The sequence below is a fragment of the Lolium perenne genome, chromosome 2 (genome assembly GCF_019359855.2).
Source record: "Lolium perenne isolate Kyuss_39 chromosome 2, Kyuss_2.0, whole genome shotgun sequence".
Taxonomy (NCBI): Eukaryota; Viridiplantae; Streptophyta; class Magnoliopsida; order Poales; family Poaceae; genus Lolium; species Lolium perenne.
Window position 1 is genome coordinate 309388245 of NC_067245.2, and position 10782 is coordinate 309399026.

At 52.4% G+C, this 10782-nt stretch overlaps 1 protein-coding gene across 1 annotated transcript; it reads right to left on the reverse strand.

Moving 5' to 3' along the window:
• Positions 1-9077: 9077 nt before the first annotated feature.
• Positions 9078-10571, reverse strand: LOC127336884 (flavonol 3-O-glucosyltransferase UGT89B1-like). Its single transcript, XM_051363746.1, has one exon. It carries the CDS (start codon positions 10569-10571, stop codon positions 9195-9197), a length of 1377 nt encoding a protein of 458 aa, XP_051219706.1. The 3' UTR covers positions 9078-9194.
• Positions 10572-10782: the final 211 nt, after the last annotated feature.

Here is a 10782-nt window from a genome sequence, read left to right on the forward strand (position 1 = left end):
GTCGCTTTTGGATAGTCTGTATTTCAGGTGTTGTCTAGGGGGTGTATGTATTACTGTTGCTAGGTCTGAGATACTATAGCTGAACTTTTTTTTTCTTAGTTTTCTTTTATCTTTTTTGGATGAGTGCGTCCGTACTACCATTGCAAAGGCTATGTGTAATTGGTATCTTTTGATATTAATATATTCCCTTTATCAAAAAAAGGAAATGTTAATCCAATTCAATTCCAACCAAAAGTAGGAAATGTTGATCCAGTTCAAAATCCAAGAGAAGAACACGAAGCTTAGACAAGGGGAACATGGGTTGTGGGATCTCCTAAAAATCCAGCAGTGATGACTGTCATACATGTGATTCCTAGGATTGCTAAATCAAAACTGTTAGCAACGGTGCTTGGAGCTATTATCATCAAAGAGGTTTGCGATTTTTTCGCCACTTTAGCTATTGCGGACCCTAATCCGTGGTTGATTAAAAGGTTCCCATCCCCAATGACATGACATGGCATGTCTTTTTCGACGCGCGGTGTCCCGTCGAGCTGAAAACAGAATCAGGAGATGTCAGCTGGGGTGCGTGTGCTTACCCACACTGATCAAGTGTACACACTGTACATGCATGTGGAGCCTGATGTGGAGAACAGAAAAAAAAGGCAAATTCTGTGACCATTCTTCATGTTCATCGAATGGCTAAACTACTCATCCACGGCCAGTTTAGTATGTGTGCGAGGGTGAACAGAGCTACAGAGGGCTAATGGCCATATAAAAGGGTGAACACTTAGGTCATCCTTATCTCTGAAACCTTGTGTACCGTTTGTTAGTTGGTAGTAAGCCAGGTTCTTTCAAATGTACATACCATACACGCATTTTCATGAGATATTAGAAGAACACTGAGAAAGGGCATCGCCCAAAGCAAGGCATGGTGGACGCAGCAAGTGAGAGCACCTCTATGTATAACATAGCAATGACGAGTCTAACGGCGATAATTGTGTTGAGCGGACGATATGGCGCCCGTCCCGTATCGTCACTGCTCGTTTTGTTTGAGATCTGTGCGAAAGGGCCGCGTGGAGACTGCGCCCCTGGTGCCGAGCAGGAGCGCGAGCTCCGCGTCGGCGGCCACGGCGAGGTAGTAGCCGCCGCATGGCTCGGGCGAGGACGGCGAGGGGTACATGGCGTCGGAGATGTCCCAGTGGACGGCCACTGCGGTGCCGCCCTCCGTGACGAAGGACCTGGCCCCGCGCCTCTTGGTCTGCAGCTGCATCTTGTGCTGCGTCGGCGCCTGCAACGGCGTTGCGGGCATCGTCTTCACCACGGCCGCTGGAGGGAGGAGCTTCGGGGGCGCGAGGGGGGCGACTTCCTCGACGTCAACGGAGAGCCCGGTGGCTGCGCGTCGCCGGGGACGGCGCCCTTGGCATGGGAGCGTGTCCAGGTGGCGGTGAGCAGCAGTTCCTTGCCCGAGGACAGGGTGGCCCTGTAGACGCAGGCGGTGGCGGCCTGGAGCGACCGGTCGATGTCCTGCACGTCGCCGGCGGCCACGGAGGAGGAGAGGGTGGTGACGGCGGCACGAGAAGTGTTTCATCAACATGTTGTGCGGCGGCACGGTAGTGGGGGCAGGGAGAAGGATAATTGTGTTGAGCTCGTTTTGTTTGAGATCCGTGCGAAAGGGCCCACCTGCTCCTCACCTCGCCTGCGATACTGCTAGGGCTGGTAGCAATACACGAGACGGTGGCGTCGCCGAGATACACGGCCACCACCGGCTGTCCGGCTCGTCCTCGCCGTCCTTGCAGCTGCCGCGGACTACGCCCTCCATGGACCTGCCCACCCTCTCATTTCGAATTTGAATCTCACGGCCTACCCTTCCCCCTCCTCCATCCAACTCCATTCGGCAGAGCACGCCGCTCGCCTTGCCAGGAGGAGATCTGGCCGCGACGATTTCACCGGCCGTCAGCGCAGATATGATGATGGGCGGAGCTTCTGAGGGATTCACCGACCTGCTCATCAGGTACGATTTCAATGCCGTCCCAGACTGGATCGGGATTTACATACGCTCCTGCTGATTTTGTTCCAGATTGTCAAGGCCAAACCACCAACTTGTGCCTGATTTGTTACCAAGCAACCCGATTCATGATTTGGAGGCAAGCGCACGCACTTCGGCGTCCAGTTTGAGCTCTGATTCAAACGGGCGCGTGGCACGCACTTCGGCCAATCGAGTCTCCCAGTTCAGCTCAAGTGTGCTTCTCAGCTTCAGAGTTGCAGATGAAAATAAGACACAATCAGGATTTGTTAAGATGAAAATAGCATATTCACATTGAGCTACTTGAGATTTAACCTTGCTAATGTTTGTGAACCCTGACATTTTCGGATCGTCTTTCATGATCAGGCTGGAGTATAACTAAAATGGCACTATGCACTCTAGCGAGGGTGCCCAAAATGATGCTGTGTTTTTAGGGTGAATTTTGAAGGAAAACTCACGGTTGAACCGGCGGGCATGTGCTCCCGGCAGAACTCGCGCTGCCATTGGTTGAAGTGTGGTGTGGGGTCCACGATGGCACTATGGCAGATCTAACATGTGCTGATACAATACAAATACCGGGAGGAATACAAAGGATGGGACCCACCACTATGAGAGAGATAGGGGGAATAGATCTGCAGTTGTCTTCGTTCTTCTTCCCAGACGCGGCTCGGTCAGGGCCTCGGCCAGCGGAGGCGTGGCGCGCGCGCGAGGAGAGGCTGATGGCGGAGGCGCGGCGACCGTCGGGCGGGTGGACGGCGGAGGCGGGGCGCCGTCACGGGCGCACTGCTTGTGGTGGTGCGGCCATGGCCGGCCCACGTGGTGGAGCTTGGGCTGCGGAGGGCACCGCGAGGAGTGGCGATGTCGATGCGCTCGATCCGGCCACCTCGATGGCGGCGCGGCCCCGCGGTGCGGATGAGCTCGGGGCCGGAGGCGGGACTCGATGCGCCTGATCCGGGCCGCCTCGTGGATGAGCGCGCTAGTGTCCTCGGAAAAGAGTCCCGGGCGGTCGTCAACGATGAGCTCGAGCACGCAGACTCTCCTCTCCTTGGTCGGCGGGTCGAACGCCCTCGACAACGCGTTGGTGGGCGAGGCGGCGGCGGAGAGCGCGGATTCGACGCGCGCGAGCAGCCCGTCGGCCGGTCTTGCGGCCCGCAGCGTCAACGTCTGGCGAGCTCGGGGCGGGGCCGACGTCGGGGACGGGCCGACGTCGAGGTGGCGTCTGGGCGAGCTCGGGGTGGGGCGGCGTCGGGGACGTGGCGGCATCGAGGTGGCGTCCGGGCGAGCTCGGGCGTGGCGGCGTCGGGGCAGAACATCGTCGAGCCGGCGTCTGGGCGAGCTCGGGGCGGGGCTGGCGTCGGGGACGGGGCAGCGTCGAGGTGGCGTCCGGGCGAGCTCGGGGCGGGGCCGGCGTCGAGGACAGGGCAACGTCTAGGTGGCGTCGGAGCGAGCTCGGGGGCAGGGCTCGGGGCACCTTGATGCGCTGCAATTTAATGCACTGCTACGCCTGCAACGGGAGCGGAAGTCATTCACTTGCATGTATTCGTATAGAAATAACTACCTACGGCAGGAGACCTTGTACATGATTGCTAGACCAATCAACAGCCGAGTTAACGCGGGTTCACATACCGCCGGGTTCTATAAGTCCACTCTCGAATTTTGAAGTATCTCTTTTGCACCAAACTCTGTTTTTTTTATAATCTACGAATCCTTGCTTTAATAATTGGGAACGATTAATTTGTTTTACTTAATAGTGTAAAACAGATTCTAGATGGGATACTTGCTATAAGACCATTTTGTGGAAAACCTATTCGAATAGCCGCGTCCGCGGTCATGGACAGTTGGAAAGGCCATACTGTTCTGTCATCAGAATTTTTCCAAAATATGAATGGTGACTTGTGACTTGAGTTTGAAAGGTGACTTTGACTTTGAATCACAACAAAGTTGTGGGGATGACACTAATGTTCCCACTTGAGTTAAGTTAGGCTTTTGAAGAGTCTTGGATTATAAATGTTTATGAAATAAAACTGGCTTTATGCAAATGAACTTAGAGCTTAGCACCCCCTTACCATAGTTGCTAGTACTTACATTAGTATTAGTTTGCGAGTACTTTAAAGTACTCATGGCTGTGTCCCTGCCTATTCAAATGGCCAGACTATGAAGATGAGCCCCAGTACCAGGATGAAGGACAGCAGGACGTCTACGACAACTAGGACCACTCCTGACGTCAACAGTTGCCTGTGGAACAGATGGACCACAACCGCTACTTCGCTTCCGCTATGTGTTTTGCAATTGATCAATAGATCAACTATTATTGTAATGAGAATGGATCATGTGATCCTTTTATTTGTAAGACTATTATGATGTTGTAATGAATGATGTTCTGTGATATCAATCTATTATGTCTCGCAAAAACAATATTCCTGAGATTGCGATGAATGGCATAATAGGCATCTGAACTTAAAAATCCGGGTGTTGACATGGGCATACCCGCCGCCACCGCCTCTAACATCAAGTTTGAACCGCAATACGTCATGAACCACACAGTTGCCGCAGGATAGCCACCTCCTAGGTAGACCGATCAACTATCTCAACCTCCTATAATCACAAACTCTTAGACACATCGATCATCACATCATAAAAAAACCCACCAAAAACAGGTCATATGCTCAGCAGTGGGAGGTTTCAAATACATGACACTACCAAAGCAAATACAACCTTGTCAAGAATATTGAGTACTCCCTCCGATCCAAATTAAGTGGCTCCATTTTATCTAGATACGGATGTATCTAGTTAACGAATGCATCTAGTTACATCCATATCTAGATAAGATGGAGTCACTTAATTTGAATCCGAGGGAGTACATATTTACTATTCTACTATATTTTTGTGTGGGAACTTTAGGGCTTTTATTCATTTTAAGCTCCTGCACTATCAGCCTAAATACCGATCGTGAGGAAACTAGGAACTAGGTCCATCCAACAGTCAGTTTCAGCCTATACACAAGCTTGCTTGGCACACATGCGAGTCGAAGTGTTGGCCGTCCGGTTTACATGCTGAATTACAAAAGAAGTAGAATTTATAACTAGCCCTTCAATGTCCAAAAGAATTGCGCTACTACTGAGCGTGAAACAGCGCGCAGGTTCCAGAGATGTACTACCTCGAAGCAATCAACTTCAAACACCACTGGGGAAAAATCTCGAAGCTTGGCAAAGACCACTCCTTCTCTGAGCGACATTGCTTTAGCTATTAGCGGATCAGTCACCCCTGGCAATGGTTTGCTCCAAGCTCCGATAAATCCAGAAGATGAGAGAACCACTCCTCCTGCTCCTCCCTTCATAGCATCAAAGGATATACTAGCATCAGTGTCGACTTTAATCCATCCTTCATCTGGTGGACCATGTCCTAGCAAAACCTTTGCATGCACTCTAGGGATTTCCAGGACAGCTAGTGTTTCTCTTGTCATTTTCATAGATTGCATTGGGTCCAAGCTACCTCTATCATGAAGGATATTATTTCGAGATGTCCAAATTTACCACATGACTGTTATATTTTTTGGCCGTTCCTCTTCTTTGAACATGGGATCACATAAAATGTCCCTAGACCATGAGGCAGGGTGCAACTCCGGTAGTTTCAAGTTCAACCAGCTTCGTGCCTCCATCCAAAACTTCTACGCATGTGTACATCGAATGAGCACATACATCATGTCCTCATTTGCCAAAAGACAAACTCTGCATCGAGATAGAGGTGTGATATGGCGGTGATGGAGTGTACCCTCCACTGTGGTAATATGCCGCGGAGAATGCGCCACCAGAATACCCTCACCTTTGGCAAAACATTTAATCTCGATAAAAGATTCCACAATTGCTCTTCAGATTGTGAAGTTTTCGTGATCGTACCTTCCACTAGAGAACTTTGCTCATTGTGCATCACTAGAGAAGGAAACGTTGTTTTGACATTGTAGACTCATTTTCTTTCTAGGCCCCAAGACCAGAAATCCTCTCCTCCTCGCCTCAGAGGAATATTAAGAATTGTATTTGCCCTCAGGCACAGTAAAATTACTCCAAATAAGGTCCCTCTTCTATGTCCAATTTTCCGGCATTGATAAGATCCGAGACACGATGTAGTTCATCCTCTCCAATCTGAGCCGAGGGTGTCATCGAGATCAACCCGGGGATCCACTTATCTATCTAAACCGCGATAGAACTACCGTCCCCAATTCTCTTCAAGAGACCTTGTGCCAGTGCCTCCCTACCAGCAACTATAGCTCTCCATGTCGCAGATGACCTAGTTGGTATTGTAGCATGCATAAAGTCGGTCTCTGGAAAATATTTCATCTTCAAAATTCACGACATAAGAACTCGGGGTGAGTGATCAGCCGAGTTTCAGATTTCTGAACCCCATCTCGCCCTTACATTTTGGTGAAGCTAGTGCCTCCCAAGTGATACAATGCATCGATTTGCGGTCGATCGAGGAGCTCCACCAATATCTTGCCATATAGGACCCTAGTTGCCTACAAACCTTCTTTGTAAGCAGAAAACAACACGTACTAAACATGGAGATCGCCTGAATAACCGACTTGAGGAAAACCTCTCGTCCAACACAAGATACCATCCTCTCCCATCCTCCTTGTACTTTAGTTTTCACTCAAGTGACTAAATGTGCCACTGGTAGTTGACCCACTGCGGTAGGAAACCCAAGGTAGTGCTCACTGAATGCTTCCACTGTAATACCCATGATCTCTTTCAGCTGTTGGCGACAATGTATGGTAGTATTTGAGCTGAAATAAATCGAAATCTTCTTCCAATTCACACACTGTCCCGAACATTGCTCATAAATCCTAGGAATCTCATTTAATCTGCTTGCACTTTTCCCATTAGCCTTCATAAAAATTAAACTATCAAGGTGATCGTGTGCTAGCTCTGATGCCTCTGTCAGTATAGTTCTCACCAAAAAAATCAGCAAGGTCGTAAAACCCTATGCACATCAAAGAAACAAAAACGGAGACACCGGATCACCCTACCTCAGCCCTCTTGTAGGTGTAAAGTAAGGAAGCATGTCCCCACTAGCACAAATAGTGAACCGAACAGATGTCACACACTTCATAATCAACCGAACAAAATTTTCAGTAAACCCAAGCATCAACATAATTGCTTGGAGGTAGTTCCACTCGACTCGATCATAGGCTTTCATCGTGTCGAGTTTCACCGCAGTCACAAAATTCTTCCCCTTATTTCTCTTCATCATCGCATGTAAACTTTCATATGCAATCAACACGTTATCAGTAACAAAGCGTCCAGGAATACAAGTACTTTGTTCTTCTCCGCTAATTTCCCTCAAAAAAAACTCGGGCTCTATTTGCAATGCATTTAGAAGCAATCTTGTGTAAAACCGAGCATTGAGAGATGGGTCTATACTGAGAAATATGTTGTGGATGTTGTACCTTAGGGATCAGTGTAATGGAAGTGGCATTCAACCCTGTTGGTAGCTCTCCTCCCTTTAATAAATCCAGCACAACGGACACAATATCTTCATGCAAGAGACTACAATATCGCTGTAAAGCCCCCGCCATGAAACTGTCAACCCTAGGCGCCATTTGAAACAAGGAAACCTTTACATCCTCACGAGTATGTTCCTTGTCAAAGGCTTCACTCATTAGAGTAGTAACTCGGGTCGGTACGAGATACAATAACTCCTCCATTGGCATGTACCCCTGAGCAAATACAAGTTATGGTAAAAACCTTGGATCTCCTCACAGTTCTCTTCCTAGCATTTGGTGCCATCTGCACGTTCAAGCTTCCATTGGGCCGCTTGAGAATTGAAATATGCTGTGCTACGGTCACCTTCATGTAACCATTGCACCCGCGACCTCTGCTTCATCCAGATCTCTTCTTGACGGAGCGTCTCGTGCAATTGTTTAATAATTGCCTTCTCCTCATCAGGTGGTCATCTACCCACCGAACGGCTACGTAAACAATCAAGCTTTGGACGAAGCTTCCTCTCCTTACGTGCCAAAGAGCCAAACTCCTTCGCTCCCCACGAATTCAAATTGGTTTGCATGATCACACCGTCAAGACCATCTCTGCCTGCACCTTTCTGCCAGATATTTTCATATTGAAACTGACTGCCCCGTCCTCTTTCCTTAGCCATATTTCCACATAATTTAACCAATACAAAACAGTGGTCAGATTCCGTCGTAACAATATGCCGAACTGATGTATGCTCAAACCTATTGAGAAACTCATCCTCGTTACCAAAGGCTCGATCCAGCCTTGCTTTCACCCATCGCATCAGTGGATCAGATATGTTCACTATGACCCTGGCCCTCAAAAAGCCACCCACATGATCAAATTGGGCACTCTTGACCTGCTCATCGATCTTCCTCGCGATCGGTAGCCACCACTTCTTCTCCCTCAAGTTGAAAGGAAAGATCCAGAACTCTTGCCCATAATGACAGCCGATCAAATCGCAGCTCTGACGGCTTCATACACTCTTCAAATTCAGAGAGGATCACCACATTCATGCTCACATGCGATGGTGAACCCTCCCAGACTCTCTCTCTCTCTCTCTCTCTCTCTCTCTCTCTCTCTCTCTCTCTCTCTCTCTCTCTCTCTCTCTCTCTCTCTCTCTCTCTCTCTCTCTCTCTCTATCCCTCTGCGTAGCAAATTCCGCAATGAACACATTTGGCCCAATTGATCTAAAGATCAGGACCTTAGGGTTCCCCGTGTTGGTCGTAGCGCACTCGTGGTCGTTTGGATGTGAAAAACGCCACGATGCAGCACCTTCCCCGCCAGCAACCACTTCTGTTCCCCTTTCTTCCCGATCATCTAGGACCGATGGAGTCGATTCCGCCTCAGAGATGTCTAGCTTTTCCAGTTGTTCCTCCAATCTTGCCCTAGCCGCCCGCTGCGACTGAGCATATCATCCTCCTTCGCCTTCCCCCGCTCCGGCTCCATGCCGAGCTCCCTTTCTTCAGGCGCGCCGCCAGAGAGCTTGGATGGCCGCCGCCAAAAACGCCACGAAACCATAGTCGCCTTATTTACTACTCTACTCTGATAAGGCTTTGAGATCTAATCTCTTCGCTAGGAACAAAATGTACTGTAGGATACAAACATCTGAAATCGTACTGTATTTTTTCCCTCGCTAAGAACAAGTGTACTGTAGGATACAAATATTGAAGAGGCACCTGAACAACTCAAAGCTTGTGAATCCATTCCACCAGCAGCTCCAAATCCTCCCACGAGCTCCCTCCTTCCTTCGTCGCGCCGGCCGCTTCCGCCGCGAGCTCCTTGGCGCGGGCCCGCGCGCCGGCCCCTCCCTCCCCGACCGCGTCGGCAAGCACGGCCGCGAGCTCGCCGGCGTCCGGCGCCACGCCGATCCCGCCGGCGCACGCGCGCACCGCGACGCGTGTCTCGTCCACCAGCAGCCGCGCGTTCACGAACTGGTCGGCCGCCATCGGCCACGCCAGCATGGGCACGCCCGCCGCCACCGCCTCCAGCGCCGAGTTCCAGCCGCAGTGCGTCATGAACCACCCAACCGCCGCGTGCCGCAGGATCGCCACCTGCGGCGCCCACCCGCGCACCACCATCCCGCGCCTCGCCGCCAATGCGCGCGCCTCGAACCCTTCCGGGAGTACCAAACTGCCGCCGCCGCCCACGGCCCACACGAACGGTACCGCGCTCCGATCCAGCGCGTCGGCCAGCGCGGCCGCGACCGCCGGGGTCAGCACCGCCTGGCTCCCGAAGCACACGTAGACGACCGCGCCTTCCGAGAAACCGTCCAGCCATGCACCAACCTCGCCGCCGAGCTCGCCGGAGGTGTCCGTCTCCGGCGCTAGCGGGCCCGCCGCCCACACGCGCTTGAACCCGAGGTCCTCGAGCGGCGAGTCCAGGTACCTCCCTTCCAGCGCGCGTAGGGTGTTCGACACAAATCCCGAGCTCTCCAGGTTCCAGAGGAAGTTCTGCCTCACCGCCTCGCCGACCTGCGCATCCATGCGGCCTTCGACGTAGCTCCTGTACGTACCGGAAATCTCCCTCCACTGGTACGACAGCTCGCCGGGGATCGAGGGGAAGGCGACGCTGTACCCGTCATCCGCGTCCGACGGCCGCTCGACCAGCCGCCGAAATAGCGAGTGCGGGACGGCGGTGCCGAGCACGCCCGAGGGCGAGAAGACGAGCCTCGGGACGCCGAGCTCGGCCGCGAGAGGCTGCGTCCACCCGCAGAAGAAGTCCGACAGGACGGCGGCGACTGGGTGGTTCGACCTCGCCCACGCGAGGATGGGGTGGCGGAGCGCGGCGAGCGCGTGGATGAAGATGGCGAAGTAGGAGGGCGGGCAGTTCTTGGCGTTCTCCAGGCCTGGCGGGAGCGAAGGGTGCGCCGGGAACGGGAGGACGAGGGGCTGGACGGTGGCGGGGTGGGCGGCGAGGAGAGGGGACAGCAGCGGGGCGTTGGCCGGCGTGGTGACCACCGTGAGGCGGATGCCGCGGGACGCGAGCAGGGCGGACAGGTCGAGCAGCGGCAGAGCGTGGCCCTGCGCCGGGAAAGGGACGACGAGGACGTGCGGCATGGACATGGAGCTGGCTGGGCCTTGCCGGAGATCGGAATCGGGAATGGATCGTGGTGCATTGACGGAGCGGGGTTGTTGGCTAGGTAGCCATCGAATCTTGCTGCCGCACGTGTGCCCTTAGCCATAGAATCCAAGAACCGAACGTAATGACTGGCTGCAGCCGTTCCACGTGCCGGCGGCGTCTGCTCACCGTCGTCCTCTCCTCCCGTCCAGTGAG

Excerpts from the sequence above, each read along its gene's own strand:
- LOC127336884 (XM_051363746.1), bottom strand. The coding sequence starts at position 10,571 with ATGTCCATGCCGCACGTCCTCGTCGTCCCTTTCCCGGCGCAGGGCCAC.